This window comes from Phalacrocorax carbo, chromosome 2 (assembly GCF_963921805.1).
Source record: "Phalacrocorax carbo chromosome 2, bPhaCar2.1, whole genome shotgun sequence".
Classification (NCBI taxonomy): domain Eukaryota; kingdom Metazoa; phylum Chordata; class Aves; order Suliformes; family Phalacrocoracidae; genus Phalacrocorax; species Phalacrocorax carbo.
The window spans coordinates 38,206,099-38,224,796 of NC_087514.1; the positions used below are offsets into that span (position 1 = coordinate 38,206,099).

Genomic DNA, 18,698 nt, shown 5'->3' on the forward strand with positions numbered 1-18,698 from the left:
TGACTGTAAAGACAGGATACCTAAAATAACAGCACATACACGTATACAGAAATGAATACGGGCAACTGTGCAATCAGAAGCTGGTCCAAGCAGGAGACTCAGACAGCATCAGTGTTAAAAGAGGTTGGCACTTCTTCTGCGCCATGCAGGCCATGTGGGCAGAAGGCCATAAAGCTATAAGTATTCCTACTTTAAGATCTGGTGAAAGCCAGTATAGCACTTATTCTGCAAAATTCCATAGTCCATGTCCTGATGGACAAAACATCTGCAATATGCTGCATCAACAGTCAGAGCAGGACTCAGTCACTCATTCCAGTGGTGAAATCCACACTGTCAGGAAAACAGCTTCGTGTTCTGGATCATTTCTGGGTCTTGCTGAGCTTGCTGGGTCTTGTTTTGAGACTAATATTAATTTAAAGGATGCTCATTACACCTGTATTTAGTTATTCTTTGAGACAATGTAGTTAGCTCGCCCCCTGTGATATGCTTTCCATCTCATTTTTTTTTTGAGTTTTCCAAGCAGAAGCTTTGACCATAGAGGAAAGAAAGCAAGGACCTGACTGCCTCTCCCTATATGCCGTACGTTTATGCCAGTCCTGTTCCTGGGGATAGATATGCCACTGTTGTTAACATATCTTTGAGTGCTGGCTTTCAGAAACCTGAAGAGCTTCTGAAATAATTTGAAATAATCTGAAGTGAATCAGAAGCATGCAAGGCCAAAACAAATACTGTACCTGTAGCTTTTTCCTTTCATCCTTTAGCAGAATATTTTCCTTCTTTCTGAAGTCCGTTCCCTTCAGCTAAAGCTTTTCAGCTGATGTTGGCTTGACTTGAAATTTTTTGTTGCCCTTTAAACCAACGCATCTCTTGCTCTATGAAATCTTCCTGTCTGGGTTTTCCTACTGTACCTCAGTTTTTAGTTCACCCTTGTTTTAGGAAGGCTAGAAGCTTCTCAGGGCTGCTTCTTGGCCCCCTGCAGCCTCTTTCACAGCTGCCAGTGGTGACAGCACCATGAAGTCTGGGCTATTCTCACCGTCAAGGACAAGCCACCTGGTGACTGATCTCTCCACAAACTCTGCAGCTCTTTCAGTAAATGCAATACAATCATTGGAGTTTAATTTTTATTGTTTGCCAGACTCTAGTCTCCCCAGCTGTCTTTTTAGCTGCCTAACTTCAGAAAAAAAATTGACTTCTCTGAGTGCTCCCTATATATCCATTATCTGGAGGAAAAATCCATCTGTTTCATTCTGCAGCATCTATATTTGAAACACTCAGCGTTACTTACCTTTAGCTAACTCATTCTTCTCTGTCAGGAGCTTCTGCCTGAAACACTATTTGTTTTTTTCTCCATCAGAGAGATCACCTCTTCAGCCTCTTCATTCAGTACTTCATTCATCAGCCTTTCAACAGCAAGGGGCACTGGTGCAGATGCAGAATCTGTTTTATCCTCATGATTTTTTTCACCCTCCAAATGCTGTTCCTGCCATTTGAAGTTTCTGTGCAGTACTCACACCTATGTGTAGGTAGTTTCTGCTCCTACTCAACATCCCTCCTCTGCTCCACAGCTGGTTCAGTTCTAAATGAGTTCAGTTATTTCAGCAGCCATCTTATATCCCACTTGGCTCTGAGTCTGCATCTCTCCAGCACAACCTTGCTATCAAAAAAAGAGATTACTAATGTGCACCACGTCTGAGGGGAAGGAAAATAAGATAGCAGTGAAGACTACCAAGAAGAGTTTCCCAGACTGGGCCCTCAGTTGTGATGCTTTTTTTTTTTTAAAAAAATGGATAATATCTAAGCCAATGCCAAAAAGATGGAGTGCAGTACCATGGTATCACCACAACGAGGCATGTGATGCATTGTTTTAAAAGCAGCTGTGGCAAACCATTTTTATACTGTGCAGTATTTCTTTCTCTTTTGGTCCATGGTGGATTTTTCCAGGTTCTATTCAACAGTAAGACAGTTTAGAGAAGGTGCTTTACTTTGCTGCGACATCTTCATGATGGCAAAACAAAAACAGTTAAAATGGTTTCCAGTTTTCCTCTTCCCAAAGGACAAAAGTACTGCATTATTTCTCTTGTGCACTTTCAACTACTCAGCTGCATCCTCCTGCCTACCCATGATCTTAAGAAGGTAAAAATTGCTTTCATTTTGCTTGCAGCTGTTCATTTTTCACAATATGAATACATCTTGCTAAAATAAAGGTAACCCTGCAGCTGTGTTGTGCCTGTAGTAGGAATTCTTCAATGACACTTGCTAGTGCAAACTCCTATGTAAGTATTAATCACTAGGACACTCAAATTCTACCCTGTGAAGGGTTTTAAGCTGTTTGGTATGTTCTTCTTCAAGGCATGAAGAGAATTCACATTGTTGCTTCAACAAATTGTATGCCCTGGGGAAGAAATTCTGCCTTATATTTTAGCAGTCCACTCCTGTATGATGATGCTGAGTAATTAGGGCCCCAGTAAAATTACTGATATGCAGAAACACTGTTGAGCACGAGAAAGGATTGTGAAAGAAAATCCTGTGTGTTGGACCATTTAGTTGTTCCAGAAATGGAATTACAAGCAATAATTTGTATCTTAATTATTTAACTGTGTCTCAACAACTGAATTAAACAATGTGTTCAAGTGAGTTCTGTTGGGTTGCCCTCAATATGTACTACCCTGGACAAACATAACTAGGATGTAAAATTCAGGAATTATATTTTTGTGAGCTAGACATCTCCAGGGGTCTCCACCAACTTGGTAAGCTTTAGTTTCATACAGTTACCAGTAGAGTGACTTGTGTTGCCCCTTTCAGGGTATTCACAGTGCTTAAAATAACTCAGACCTTTCTTTTCCCTGCTAGGTAGTCCTTGACTTATTTGGGACCTGGGAGGGTTTTTTGTATACTGCCTCTCAGAGTGGAACCAAGAAGTTGTGTCTCCTATTTCCATTAAGATCAGTGTAACTCTATCCAGCTTCTTCCCCACAAGAGCCTTCATTTGCGTGGGTGGTTCCAGCCTTCTACAAGCTTCCTGGAACTGCAGTTTGCTTCTATAACATGTTAATCATGCCATCGTCCCTGTGCCTCTTCTGTGCTTCAGCATCTTCTCCATTTGCATCCTTAAGTACCAGTGTAAGCAAGCCTTTGGGATCCTTCAGGTCCTTCTTTTCAGACTCTTTATATGGGCTCTCTTCTGAGTGTTGCCGAGTAGTTGCAGCACACTGTCATCCTTCTCAGTTGCTGTTTCTGGGTTCCTCCTGTGGAAAATGCTTCCAAAGAGGAAGGAAAATTTTGCTTGGTGGGAAAAAAAAAGAAAATCAGACACAATTCAAGCTTCAGCCTTGAAAATTTGACCCTTTGTTTTAAGCCATTTGTTTTTAGATACTCGGTTATATCTTACCTTTAGTAACAGGCCTACCACTCTGCTTGTGATTTGAGTGTCAAAGCAGGACACTAACAGTAAAAGGGAAAATGAAGGTAAAAAGATGTACTGCTTCCAAGAACAGAGACAGAGCTAACCACCAGCTTGCCAAACTGATAAAGTGGCAATGAAGGCCTGAATGGCAGATCATAGCGTCACCCTGCTAAAGTGCAAAGTACACAGACAATAGTAAAACACTGTATGTTACCATCAGAAAGGATGCTTTCGTTGGTATCTTAATAATTGCATGGAAAAATTAATCCTGTTTTGTCAGAAGCAGTTTTGGGCGATTTCTGTCAGAACAGCAATGGAGTCAATTCCCTGTGTTAAATAGTAACTGTTTAATTCAGTGTGGTTGTTTAATTAAAAAACAGAAACAACAAAAGCTGATTGTTACCTTAAAATTGATAATAATTGTGGGACAGCAAATTATCATTAAGCTCAATTGCAATTTCAGAGTTTCTCTCAACCCTGTCTCCTTGCTTTGTCCTTCTCAAGCAATCCCCTTATTTTATAAAAAGCCCAACTGCATCCTAAATCCATTTTAAACTCTTGCCTTTTATTGCCTTTGCAGTTTACAATATAGTTCTTTTGTTCACTTTGTCCCCCAGATTAAATTTCTTATGGACCAGATCCTCAGCCAGCCTAAGCTGGCATAGGTTTATCAACAACCACCCCTCTGCTGATCCAGATGATCGAGCCCCCTCCTATTAATCATCGGTTCTTTCGCCCATCCCCCAGGCAGATTGCTTGCACGGTGTTGGCAGGGTTCCTGTATCATCTGTTCATTCACTAATAACACTATTCAGCATTTATTGGGCGAGTCTGGCTCTCTGCACATTCAGCAGCAAAGCTGCTATTGATTGCATGATGGGGAAGCAGAATCAAGCTGTATAAAGTCGCATGACTTTGTATTCTGAGAGCTCTGTGCAAACTACAATGTAGTTAATTCACTAATGGTTTATGATCATCTTGCTTGTGTCATAGTGAAGAGAAAATGTTTCAACACTGCCGGGGGCGGGGTGTGGTTCGCATTATTGCTGTTCAGAGGATTTGAGAGGCACGTCACAAAAGGCAAGTTGTGGGCTTTGCTCCAGGAAGGGTAGACCTTAGTAAGTGTAAGGCACATTGCCAAAGACCTCCCTGTTATGGGAGGTAAGATTACACAGTCTGTGTGCCTGATTATATATATCAAATAAAATTGCCAGATAAAAACAGTATGAAGGAGAAAGTATTTTCAGCAGAGTCACTTACACCAGGTTACACCATCTACACTCTTGCTTTCCATGAGGAAGAAAGCTGCACCAGGTCCATTACATTTTTAATTAAGTCTTACTCTAAAAGGGTAATCCAATCATTAAGATAAACCATATCTGCTTTAAAGAACAGAATTGAATGATTGACATGTTTGGTTCTAAATCAACTTTAAGACTTAAGATTTTGAAGAGTATTACTGGGGACCATAATGCTTTCTAAAGCCTGTCCTAGTATTTTGTCAATGACAGCAGGCATTCAAATACACAGAGTAGCTTTAAAAAATGGAAGGGTGCTTGGCATTTTGCAGTCTTTGTTTTGTTTTGGTTTTTAAATGGTGGTGCTTTTACCTAGCAAGAAAAATACACTTTTCATAAGATTTAAAACATATTGAATATTATTAAAAAGTCTTAAGTAAAATATTTTCATTATGTCACTTTTTGCAAATTTGGAAAGGTTCTGAAAAAAATTGTAAAGGTCATCCATGCAATTGTTAAGAAGCCTATTACCTCAAATTAATTATATGTCATTATTTTAAGGAGATTATTTTAAAAGTGGTTTAAAGAGTTTGATCTTATAGCATCACAGTTTAAAATACAGTACCTAACACTACAGTGTAACAAAATGTGTAATTACAGGTGTAACTGACAGCAAAAGAACAGCATACATGAATACAGATACAAACAGATATGCCAGCCTCGTTATCACTGATATTTAAATACCCACATGGAGACACAAGCTGAGCTTAATTTGTTAATACTGTCTAGAAAGAGAAAAGCATTAAAAACTCAAGGAAGTGCTGTGTGGTGCTTATTTCCTCCCCAGCCAAATTACTTCCCCCTGAAATAAACATGATCAAAATGCTTATTTTCTTGACTCACATTTTGGAGCACAGCTTGGTTCTGTTTCCACTGTAAGAACAGTCCTGCAGATTTAACATCCATACTTACCACATAGGCTTTTAATCCTGTGAAGATTTAAGTGCAAGGCTAGCTTAATGCACAGAGTAGCCCTTGTTGCTTCAGTATGTGTTTTCTGTATGTGGAACATCAATGAAACAGAGCCCTTGTTTTCATGGTCATTATTTTTGAGTAACCATTGCTTTGTGTTTTGACAAAATTACTTTTTACTATAGCTGCAGTTCCCTGAATACCAGTATTTTTATGCAAATGTGTTTGTAGCCTTGATGTGGCTTCCTAATACAAGCAAAATCGAATTTGAGTGCAATACCATTCCAGCTAAGAATCTTTGGGGAATTTCTGGCACGTGGGCCAGGAGACCTGTGACCTCTGTGTCAGCCAGGGACTTTCTCACAGGCAGCCCATGACTCCAACAAGCTTCCCCTCAAAAGCACGCTGTCATCCTCTTCTGCCCTGTGATAACCCTACCCTCTTTCAGCACCTCATGCCACCCTGCAGTGCTCCATGCCATGCTGTCCCAGCTGCTGCCTAAGTCTCATTTCATTCTGTGCTGTGCCCCCTTTGCCCTCTATTGCTCACCTTCCCCTCCTCTTGCCTGGCTGAAACAGAAGAGGAGCTGGGGGTGGAGTAGCACTGGCTGACTTGCTGGCTTTGCAGATGGATAACACACTGCTTTGCACCTGCCAGTGAGGCTGAAGGACCTGCACGTGCAAAGCACTGCTGGAAGGGAGGCTGAGGCTGGGTGAGCAGAAAGCACTGCACAACACAAAGGTGGTTAATGAACAGCTTAGAACAAGTATTTAGAAGTCTTACTAGGTCCTCAGTAAAGAAAAAAATGTTCAGACTCCTCCATGAGTAAATTTCAGCCCCAGACATGTCCAGTTGTATGGGTATTTCTTGCAGGTATTCCACCAAAAGCATCTGTCAGCTTTCATGGCACCTCCAATAATCCAAACAGCTGCATGGTTAGGAACCCAGAAGTATCAAATTCCTGTACTTCACAGTCTTCCCTGGCATTTGTCAATCGAAAAACTTTTAGCTTAGGTTTCAGAGCAAGCGTTTCCCTTTGTCCCCCCAAACACATGTTACTTCTTGGGTCTGAAGGGCCCAGCACCAGCAGGACAGGAGCCAGCCTCAGGCATCCCTCTGAACCCAGCATCGGTGTGGTACACTTACCGCCTGCCAGGTGAAGCACTTGATTCTTCGCCTTACAGAATCAAGACTTAAACTTTGAAGGAGGCAAGTTTGATGCCCAGCTATGACCAGGGGCAGTTTTTGCTACAGCATGTGGAGTCCAGGCTTCCTGAAACTAGTAAAGGATCATCTGTAGTACTAGCAAACAGAACTGTTGAAAAGCCTCATTTTTCTAAGATGTAGAATGGAAAAAAACCCACCAACTTTCCTTACCTAGACTTCCATTCTGCAAAAGTAGAGGGCTTTCTGAATTATAAAGGAATAAGCTGCCTGTATTGATGATAGTGGGTATAGTAAATTACTCTGAATACAACAAAAGCTTATGTAATGCGAGCCTTAAATGCTTTAAGAGATGCTCTGACCTCACCAAATCATGACCTGGTGGAAACAGCAGCACTCTGTTGTCTTGGAGCTAAACTCGTTTCCTCAACTAAGAATCGGTTCCACTGACTTTCGGCTCCTATGTCAAGAAATGCTTTGTATGCATTGGCTTGTAATGTGAGTTGTATCTTCTTTGCTATTGAAAGTAACTGAAAAGCAGAGAGAATAGGGTCTTTTGAACACCTTTTTCTTATGTTCACACGCTGCCTTTAATCACATTTGCAGGAAGATGTCAGCCTTTCAAATACAGCTGTAAGGATGTCAGTGGTGCCGTGAGATCAGGTCTCTGTACTGCCAAAGGCCACATGACTGTCTTAGCCTGTCACAATACTTAACTGGGAAATTATTTTTATTATGGAAGCTACTTTCTTGGGTTTTTCTGCTTTAGGCTCTTCAGACATACCAGACCGATCCTGCCATGAGAAAGATGCTAACTCAGCTGTATTTCTATATCATGCCTGTATTTAATGTGGATGGATATCATTTTAGCTGGACAAATGTAAGTAGTGCCAGTAGCATTACTCAAAAAATTGTTCAGACAGGGAAGATTGAATGGTTGTTACATCATTCAAAGGTGACTTTCTGTAAAATCTGGACCATCGCTTCTTTGCGTGCAAAATGGAAGTAAATTACTCCAGTTAAAATATAATACTGAATATGTTTACCAGGGTTGGTTTGTTATGTGTACAAATAGGTTTTTACCAAAATATAATAATACTGCTATTTAACTATTTCATAAATTATGTTAGGATCGATTTTGGAGAAAAACAAGATCGAAGAACACAAGGTTTCGGTGTTATGGTGTTGATGCTAATCGCAACTGGAAAGTGAAATGGTGTGGTAAGTCTGGAGATACTTTGGTCGACCAGTTCCGATTACCCTGTATTTAATTATCCAACAGAGTAAGTAGGTTAGGTCACATCCGTTGTGAAGTGTTCTCTTTTCCATAGTTAAAGCTGAAGCTATTTTCCCATAAAGCCACAAGCTAGGGCTCAAATCTTCCTTCTAGCTTCTAAAAAAGTAAAAGTCTGAACTTTGGAAAAACACACCACAAGTAAAAAGTTTTCATGGCGAGTGTGGCAAGAGTAAAAAACTGCACATACAGCTATTCTGTATTTCTGCAATCATGTAAATAATTTGAAGCACGGTATTGAGTCTGGCCCATCACGTTTCAGAATTTACCTGCCTACAGCTTTAGGAAACATTTCAAACTTAATTTTATTTAATTCATCATTTCTCTGAAATGGCTTTAGCTTTGGAAATGTCAGGCTTGCTTTGTTGGCCTCACAGAGAAGTGTTTGAGAATATTTTAAGGCCATTATTATTAGTGATTTAATAAAGGAAGAAAGTGTTTCTAAATGCATGGGGATCCGGTTTTAAACTCCCAGCACTTCTGTAAACACTTTCGTAAAAATTGACCTCAATTTTGCATAGAGAATGTAGCAGTAATGAAATACTAGCAAAAGATTTGGAATGGGTCCACTGAAGAAGGAATAGTATTTTATTAAATCTTAGAGCAAGACAGTGCAACTCACACAGGGGTAAGCAGCCACACAAATTCTGGTGCAGCAGAAAGGAATAGCACTTTGTTGTGCAATAGGGTGATACATACCTCATTCTTCTGCTGACCTGCTCTCCCGTCTTGGGCAACTTCCTTCACCTCTCTGTGCTGCTGTTTTCTCCTCCAGCTTTCGTCCACCTTCCTTATTTACATTATAAACACATAAAGACAGAAATTGTGTTTGCACAGCACTAGTGCAACGGCCCTCCCTTCAGCCCATCCCTGTTCTGCCGGAAGTCTCTAGATGTTTCCACGATAGTCCGATGACTCGCAGGAGGAGTAAGCACCGTACAGCCTGGCTTGCAGTGATTGGGTTCTCTGAGTAGATTTTTGAGAACTGTAAGGATAAAAGTGAGTGTGAATAGTCTGCCTGGGGAGATTACAGATGAGATTGAACAGAAGCATACATTCAATGCAGTATCAACCTGTGAAATATGCTTCCAATTTTTTTTACTCTACTTGCAGTATGGAGAGGACTGACACAGAAACAGTTACAGAAAACCTATGTTAGCTGAGAATTCCTCCACAACAGAAGACAGTCCCAGAGCTGCTATCACGACCTTTAAGGCAATTTTATACTGCAAAAATAATGTAAAAATGCACCAAAGTCTTGCATCACTGTTATCATCTTTTACTTAAGTTCATGTCACAACTGCAGGTGTTTTAGGGACATACATTTACTGTTCAGAATATAGCCACCAGCGTATTTGGAACAAACAGTTCTCTTACAAAGTCTTCAGAGCCATATTATAGGTACCTATCACTGCAATGTTAATAGTCATACAGTGCATTTTCTTTCTAGTCCTAATTAATCTTTCTTGAGTTCAAATCGCTCTGCTCCTCCCTCTTCCTGCTCCCTATCCACTTTATTAAAGTACACTTTTTACTCAGTCCTGAAAATGTTTGCATAGTTTTCAGCAAAAAACCTATTTTTTCTAGGCTGAAACTGTAACAATATACACATGCATTGTGTGTTGTAATCCACAGCTTATTGCATTTCTCCTCTGCACTGAACATGAAAGACAGGTCCCCAGCCTGAGTTTAAAAAACAATAATTCCTTCAAGGTTGCTCATCATCCCATCAAGCACATGCTCTGCTTCCCTCACCAGACCCCAAACTCTGTCTGATTCTCTGTTTTGCCAGAGAATAAAGAGCTCTTTCATGAACTGGGCCGACTGGTTCTCAGAAGATCCTCACCTGGCACCCTATGTTCTCATTAATCTGACACTAAATGAGGCAGGGAAGAATCTGGATCATATCACACTTTGAGGCTTGTATAATCATGGTGTGTTTAACATTTAATACTGCATATGCTTGTAAAAACCTTTTAATTCAGTTCAGTCACATTTACAGTTTGCAGAAAGGCTTGAACTTCACTGTGGGGCTTCCAGGCAGGTGTGTTCTGGCAGAATCCGCCCCCAGCAAAGGCACTGAATGGTAGCTGCAGTGAGCTAGTTGGTAAAGATAACACAGCATCCCTTCTGCTTTCCTCTTCCCTTCTAGCATAGGACTTTGATGTAAGCTTTATGATGTTGCTTCTGTATTCTCTAGGGACCAAGAAAAGGGCCATATCACTGACTGTGGTAGATTTCACTTTGCAGTGTCCTGTACCCAAAATAGTGCACAGAAATTGCACACAGACCCAGCTGCGTACTCACAGCAAGATCTCTGGGTAGAAATGCTCTTTGCAATATATATATATATATATGTGCAATAACTAGCATAATGGTTTGATGTTCATTAAATAAGCAGCAACTTGAAAACCAATGATGAGGTACTCTAGAAGTAAATTATGTCATAGGGCAAATCCAGTTAAAGGGGTTGCATCCAAAGCCCCAAAGAAAGCAGCAGTGGGAGTTAAAAATTCCAGTGCACCCCATTGCTCACTGAGGACAGTCCCCCATACTGGCAGAAGTGGCTGCAAGGAAGTTTGAGAATCATGTTGTGGCTCATCCATCCTCCCAGTTTCCCTTCTGCATCAAAGATTGGTTTTATCAGTCTCTGCACACATTTCCTTTGTACATTTGATCTCATGTTGGATGTTGTAGCATACTTGTCCTCCCCCAGTATGCCATCAGGTACAAAAATACAGCAGCAAGGTAACATTTTCTGCAATTCCATTTTCTTCTCATGACTGTAACTCTGAAATTTCACAGGAGTCGATAGGTAGTGCATCGGTTACTTTAAAACAACTTCAGTATGAAAATTGAGGATATCCTTACATTATCCAAGGCCACCATAGAAACCCTATATTTTTACTACCAGCCAGCTTCACTTAAAAAAAAAGCATTAACTACAGCTGGGATTGCAAATGGCTCACGATAGTAGGCTGGACAGTTTAGAGAGTTTTTTCTTCACTGCAAGTCACTAAACTGAATCATATCTTACCATTGGGTCATTCTACTATTAGCTTCTAGGATTCTGCTGTTTATTAAGAGTGATGTCCATTTTCATTATTTGGTATACAACACTATCACAGGAGATGAAGTGTCCATAAAAAAATCCCAGAGGCTCTGTAGGCTCTGTTAAATAGCTCTCCTTTACCTATATTATCTGTCAAGACATCGAGGCAGAGTGCTCTTGGGATTTGGATGACTTGGTGGCCATCTGTTCTGCAGGGAGGAGACCATCTGCCCTCCATATAACCCTTCTATATCCACTGCAATCTAAGCACTAATACCTTTTGAAATCCCCACCTGTGGCCATTGAATGGTAGCCTCAATTTTCATATTACAAATGGAGCTGCAGCATGAAATTCTTCCACTTTTTAATATTTTGGCATTAGGTTGACTGCATAACCCTGGTTTAGTTCATATTATTAAGCCTTCTCACATGCTGCTCTTTTCTTATTATTTGAAGATGGCAGTACTTACTATACAAAGGAAACTTAATAAAACACTGCTTTTCTAAGTCCCTGATGATACCAGGGAATGTTGCAAACAAACCGTTATTATTGTGTGGGTCAGTGTAAAACATGGCATTTTGAAATCACCCTGCATAAAAGATCAGCGTGGATTTGCATAAATATTGTTCTTTTAGGCCCAGGACCTGAGCTGTAAATGAGATGGTGGCTTAGATCCAGAATTGATAAATGATAAAGGAGCCACTGCCACATCTCTTTTTCTGAGTTTCATCTTTCAGTACCTCATGGGATATTACAGGCTACACTTCTGCAGCTTACTGCCACCTGAGCATGTTGACGTGGTGAAAGATATCCTCACAACTGAACCCCTGCCCCAAGCTTGAAGTAAAATTAAGCCCTGTGCAAGCTGAGATGATAACTATTTTAGCTAACTGAGCAATCATCCTGTGTGGCTTGTCATTTTTTTCCCATAAGGTTTGCAAGAGTAAAAATAGGCAGTATTCCAGAACTATTCTCATGTTTTAAACCAGTCTCTAAGATAACACCTGTTCAGGTTATCTACCTACCATTGTAAGCACCACAGTAGTAGCTAGTATGTTAAAATGTTGTTAAAGGCTGGATTTGTCTTGGCAGTGACTAGTGAAAGAGATTTAGCTCTCTGATTTCAAATAGACCAACTGAAACCCTTCAATAGTTTTAATACTGAAATGCTATCATAAAACGTGCCACTCATATGGAAAGCCAGGGAAGAAAATACAATGAAGTCAGGCTCTCCTTTTTCTTTTGGGTTAAAAATATTTCCTCTGGGGACAACTGTGTCTAGTTGGCCAATTAGCAACTTGGTGTGTTTATTAGATGCACAAGCAGATTGCTGTACCGAGGTCCCACTGGCTCATGCCCATCAGTCACAAGAAAGCAATTTGTTTATTGCTTTTCACACTTTTGCACGCGGGCCCAAACAGGCTGAGCCAGAAGTTGAACCTTGGAAATCCTCTGTGATCGTTCACCATCAATGTTCTCTTTCAACCTCTAGATGAAGGTGCGTCATTTCACCCATGCGATGACACCTACTGTGGTCCCTTTCCCGAGTCTGAGCCTGAAGTAAAGGCTGTTGCTCATTTTCTCCGCAAACATCGAAAACAAATTAAAGCCTATTTGTCCTTCCACGCATACGCACAGATGCTGCTGTACCCTTACTCTTACAAATATGCAACTATTCCAAACTTCAGCTGCGTGGTAAGTACATTAAGACTTGGGAGAATATGCTTCCCTGTATATATTTTTTGGTATGTTTTGTTTTGAGATGAAACTTGTTTCTTCAATACTTTCCACATATTTAATGCTGAGTGGTATCTATTCTGGATCTGTGTGCAATCGCATTTCTGGTTATGTAACCGTCACTCAAAGTGAGTCAGCGGTAATTTGATTAAAATGGTATAGTGCCTTTAAATTACTTCATAGGATAAATCCCTGGGTTTTAATTATAGTTATTATCATTTTATTTAATTAACTGTAATGGGAATTATGTAGTTAAGTCCTTAGGCATCTAGCTGAAATTCTGCCCCTTCATGCTCAGAACTTAAACACTAGGAGCACAGAGAAGATCATCTTCAATGTTGTGAACAAAATAAAATTGAAATGGTTTATGCTTATCAGTTAGAGGATAAATCTCATAGATTTCCCCAGAAATAAAGGTTTGATTGCTTTAGGTATCATCCTGCTCAGACGTAATGTTTTTAACCCTTTAAGACAGCAGTTAATTAACATCAGGGACTTTTGTCTATTAGAAGAATAAATTAATACAAAATCATTTTTTTTTTATGCAAGCCTATTGATTTTCAAATATGTACATTTCACATATTCCATGCTCATCCAAATGCAGAAGAACTATTCCCTCTGCTCGCCATTTGAGGTCTGTTTTTAGCCAGCCCCCTGTACGTAAACCCCTCCCTATGGCTTATTCTCTTCAGGAAACATGGCTAAGCTTTACTCGCTGTTTGCTCCTGCTCACAGACACACATTGCACCAAACAGCTGCAAGCCTCTTTCTTTCGCCCTCAGTCCCCAGTAAAATTACATTGCCCGTATATCTCCCATTTTGGCCTTGAAAGCTGCAGTGCCTTTTAACTTACTAGTTTAAGCTAGTTTACTCCAAAGGAGCTTAACTGCACCTTAGATTTATCCTGTGCAGAATAAATGATATAGTCAGTCCCTGGAGCTTCGCTGAAGTTTCATTCATCTGTCCTCTCAGGAGGCTGAGCACCAGCACTCCACAAACTAAACTCTCTTTGTGGGTTTATTTCTGTTAAGACACTCAATTTCAGCAGCTACTAAAAATTCTCATGTCTGATGTCATTCCTGAGAAATAGAGCAAATTAGAAGTTAGCTAAGCAGCCAGAGGAGCTAAAAATATGAGGCTTGTGGGGACTGACCACCCAGCCCTGCATTGACTGTGAATATATCCATTAATCTTCTTTTTATTCTACCTTCTCTGCCTTCTTTTGGGGAGTGGCAGAGAGAAAGGAGCTCCCCAAGTGAATTGGTGACTATTACTTACCAAAAACCATAGACCGGGAATTTAAAACCACAGGATCTCATATCTTTGAAGAACAGCAGGTGCATGAGTATTTTTTTAAGAAGAGAAGACACAGTGGAAGGTAAAGTCATGGTGTTAGGAAGAATCAGCATCTCCTCTGCAAGTAGGTGATTGTTGGGTATCTGATGAAAATACCCAGAGTAACCTAAGGCAATAGCAGACACGGCGTCAGGAAATTTATTGTCAGGAAAAGGAGTCTTTAACTGAGAGTTTTCACACATTCCAGTACATTTCCAGTACATGTTGTTCTTGTTGCTCAAGGGCTATTTCCATTCTGAGACAGGGAGTAACTGCCCCTCAGCACACACACTCTTTCTTTCCATCCACAGCTTTTAGACCAAAGGAACCCAGTTTTTGATGTGTAGTAGGTGTTCCCCAGGTTTGTGAGACCTTGGATAAGGCCTCTCATCAGAGGGAGTATAGCACAGACCTAAAGGGACAAAGAAAGACGCTGTTTTAGACAACAGCCCTGGACAAATGGAAGCCAAATCCCAGTTCTAAATATTTTGCCAGTATTTGGCTCTGTACTTCTTTTTATTGCAGTGGGTCAAAAAGAACAGGGAGGTTGGAATAAGAAACTGAAGTAATTTCCTGTTATTTAGAAAGCTCATTAGGGGGAAAATGAATGGAATACTGTTGCTTATTTATTCGTGTGTTTTAATATTTGCCTACAGCCAAAGGCTCCATCATCTGGTGGCTCCTAAATGAATAGTCTTTAATATTTGAAGTGTCTAAAATGGTGACAGGCTGAGATTTCAGATTCTCCAGTTCTCTTGGAAATTACAGTGAGCTGGAAAGCATCAGATCTGTGTTTTCTGCTGCTGCTGGAACAAGCTTTGTTGGTTGACATGGACAGTGTACAGTGGACAACTGTAGGACTCCACATGCATAGCAGATAAATAACATTTGGTGCTAACAGGGGGCCACAATTAATCCTGAGCAGAAGAAAGGATGTTTCCATCTGGGCCATATCATTCTAGTGAGCTGTCAGTTGCTGTTTCGATTAAAGTGTTCAATTATTCAGAGTTGCTTTGAAACTGGAGAGCTGTGTACTGATCACAACATGCATATTCTGTTCTAATTTAGGCACAACTCTCTTATTAACACTCTCCTGAAACCTGTTCTTTTAAGATACTTAAAATGAAAGTGCAATTTTAGTTTGAAAAAAACAGCAAACATTCATCCATCTTGAGAGTTTTAAATTTCACCAACTTCTGAACACTTTTCTTCCTGTACAGTTGTTTGCCTTAGTGTTTGCAGTGAACTTATATGGCATGACTAAGTTTGTGCATGTCTTTGTAAAAATCTGGTAATTTTATGTGAAGCTTTCTCCTTTAGGGTGTTCAAAGACTGGATGCCCAGATTTATTCAGGATCCAGCCTGCACAGTATGATGCAGTTGAGAACTGTCCCTTTCTTTGGGCACATAACACCAACAGTGAAAGCAAGCAGCACCCCTCAAGGCTAAGAACATCACGTTCACAGTGCTCAGGGGCACCTGCCTACGTGGTGGATGTGGACTTGGGTCACTCCCAGTCTGGCCTCCAGAGGGTTGCTGCTTCTGCATAGAACCCAGTACTGTTGTGCTGGTTTTCAATGGGCATTGCCAAACTATTTCTTAAGAAAGATTTCAACAGGGCTTGCTTCTGTTGTCTCATTGCTGTACAATGTGTAATCCTTGCACAGGGAGTCTTCTCCTTTGTTGATATTTTATCCTTTCCATGGTGCATTTACTGGGACATTGCTCTCCACCCATCTCGGCTCCCTCAGCTGAGCCCTGTCTCCCACTTCTGTAGCGTCAGGCCTGTTGTCAGACTGTCCCAGATCCATACCATGGCCCTGGGATGGTAAGCAGAGCTGCTTGCCAAATTTCGGTTGGGCAACTGAGCCTGGTACTTCAGGCTTCAGTGCAGGCACCAGAAAACAGCCCCAGGCTGCAGCTGGAGCTCCCCACTCCCCAGAGTCCTGTGAGGCCCCGCTGCCACCACCATGGCCTCACCCTCACAGGGTCCAACACCTCTGACCCCATCATGGGTCTTGTGTGTCATGACTCAGAGGAGGAAAAGTCCCAAGTGACAGCACTTCCCCCTTTCTCGGACCTCCTCCCACCTCCTCATCTTTGGTGTTAAGGTGAGTGAGAGGTTACCCACCACATCCCACTGCAGCAGAAGTTTCCAGCGGCATCAACTTCAGTGGTCCCTGCCTCCACGCACTCTCTCATGGAGGTGGCAAGAGGAAGAAAAGGAGCAAGCTGAAAATGTCAGAGTCTCCGGCACTATCATCCCTGTGCTGAGAAACAAACAATCAAATAATCTAATTGTGCCTAATGGATTTTTATACTGGAGTAAAAAAGTGCTCTTCCATTTGCTAAGAGCACTTCTCTCCAAAACCCTACCTGCTGGCCATTAAGTGAAAATGAACTCTTTTTTTTTTTTCCTTTTTGTTTTAAAGTAGGTTTCTCAGGCTTCTTTACTCGGTTGGACAAAACCCACAGCAGGAATGCCTGTACGGGTCAGACTGAGGATTAAGCCAGAATCCCAGTTCCTGACAATGGCAAACAAGTGGAAGGTTAGGGAAAACATATGAACAGAAAGGCAAGTATAGAGTAATCCTTCCAAAGTGCATTCATCTACTGCCTGATGAATAACAAGATAAGGACCAAGTTCATGAAGACTTGCATAAACTGAAACCTACAGCTTTTCAGTTCACGGAATAAAACAACGGACACAACCATTGCAGCTTTACCCAGTGGTTCAAAGTCCAGCAGTTTGTAGCTCCAAAGATGTGCATTTCCTGCTCTCTATAGCAAGATGGCTCTGTGTTTACCTAGATATTCTGGGTTCTCACTGTACATTCTCCAGGATCCTTTTCTTTAGGATCAGAATATTCCTTTTTTTCTTTTGAATATGTGTGTCCTTTCTCTGTATTTAGATGCACTGTCCTCAGAATTTGCCATGGGCCAGGTCTGCACCCAATTTCACAGGATGCCATGAACATCCTAACAGACTGCATCCATATGGATGTTGAAATGTAGGTGCTGATTTTCCCCATACAGTACTGAAATCACATTTCTGCAATAGTGGAAATAGTTCTCCAAGCCTACATCATCTGGCCCCAGAGAAAGTTAGACCAGCAGTGAACATTCACCTGTCCATCAGTGATTCAGGAGCAGAATTTGCCTTCTCCCTTCTTCCCACTCTGCTCACTGAACCACTGTAGAGTGTCACCACGAGATCATTTCTCTTTCACAAGCCCAGCAGAGATGGGGTTCAGTGGACTGGGAAATGCATCCACAGGTACTGGCAGAAAATGCATGCATGGCTTTTAAACTGCATTAAAAAAGAGATTATTTCATCTCATGTTCTCACATGTTGCTTAAACTGTTGTGTCACTAAATTGGTATACATACCTGTAATTACAAATACTTAATGGCTGATCATTCGCAGTGCAGTGAGCTTCTTTAACCCATTATAATACCAAACCAAGTTTTTCAGGGAATTGCTATTAATTAAAAAAAAAATGCATTTATCCTTTAAAATAATTTTAAATTAGCTGCCCCAGACTCCAGTAACAGCGTATTGCACCAGAAGTCAATGATCCATAGCTCAGGTTCCAATCCCATTACAGTATTTAATTCAAAGTCTAGTTTATGTATTTGTTTTTCTCCCCCCCACAGGAATCAGCAGCCTATAATGCTGTTAACGCTCTTCAGTCAGCCTACGGTATAAGATACAGATATGGTCCTGCATCTAGCACTTTGTGTAAGTTTTCCTCTGGCACAGGTTTGTGACTTTGACCTACTCATAGTAAGAAGGGGATTACCCTTATTATAATAAAGAAAGCGAACACTGCACTGTTTAAAGTGAACTTTGTTCCAGTTGTGGATGGTAAGGAAGGTGGAAGATGAAGTTTTGTAACTGATTTAGTCAGTTGATTGCAGGAAGATTACCTTAATTGATGCACTAAAAGAGATTAAAATGCAATGCGTTTGAGAGGCAAAAGTCAGCAAATAACATGTTCAGAACATATAAAACCAGATTTTTTTAAAAAAGGAAAATAAAAGAAGATCTTAAATAGCATTCTCTTTATCAGATACTGTAAATACACTATTAAAATATAAAATAATATTCTTATTTAATAATTAGGAGGAGGAAATAATTTCAAGTAGTTTTCATTTTTCACCATTACTTTTCCTGTCCTTCTGTGCAATTGTGATAGATATAGCTATCCATAGAGCTCATCCTAAAATTAGGGTGATGTCTTTAAAAGCTAGGTTTCAAATGTCTCTGTGTCTAGATGATAATAAATGATAGCAACAGTATCTTTAGTTGGACGTCTTCAATTTTTCAGAGAGCACTTTCAAATACACTTTTCCCTATAACAAAGGATCTTTATGCCTTTTAAACATGTAACAACATTTGTCAGGTAAGCTCTCCACATAAACAGGTAAAAGAAAAAGAAGTTCAATAAGTTTCAGTGAGACCCTTTTTTTTTTTACTGAAACTATGAAGCCTGGATGCT

The 18,698-nt window shown here is 40.6% G+C and overlaps 1 protein-coding gene across 3 annotated transcripts in view; it reads left to right on the forward strand.

Moving 5' to 3' along the window:
- The window catches only part of CPA6 (carboxypeptidase A6), an 85,215-nt gene that overhangs the window by 64,221 nt on the left and 2,296 nt on the right, over positions 1-18,698 (forward strand). For 2 of the 3 annotated variants that reach the window (XM_064442584.1, XM_064442583.1), the window contains exons 7-10: positions 7,547-7,657; positions 7,908-7,998; positions 12,617-12,819; positions 17,824-17,938. In XM_064442584.1, the coding sequence (XP_064298654.1) occupies positions 7,547-7,657; positions 7,908-7,998; positions 12,617-12,819; positions 17,824-17,938 (520 nt within the window). The remainder of the gene's footprint in view (positions 1-7,546; positions 7,658-7,907; positions 7,999-12,616; positions 12,820-17,823; positions 17,939-18,698) is intronic. The other variant, XM_064442585.1, reaches the window with a different exon arrangement.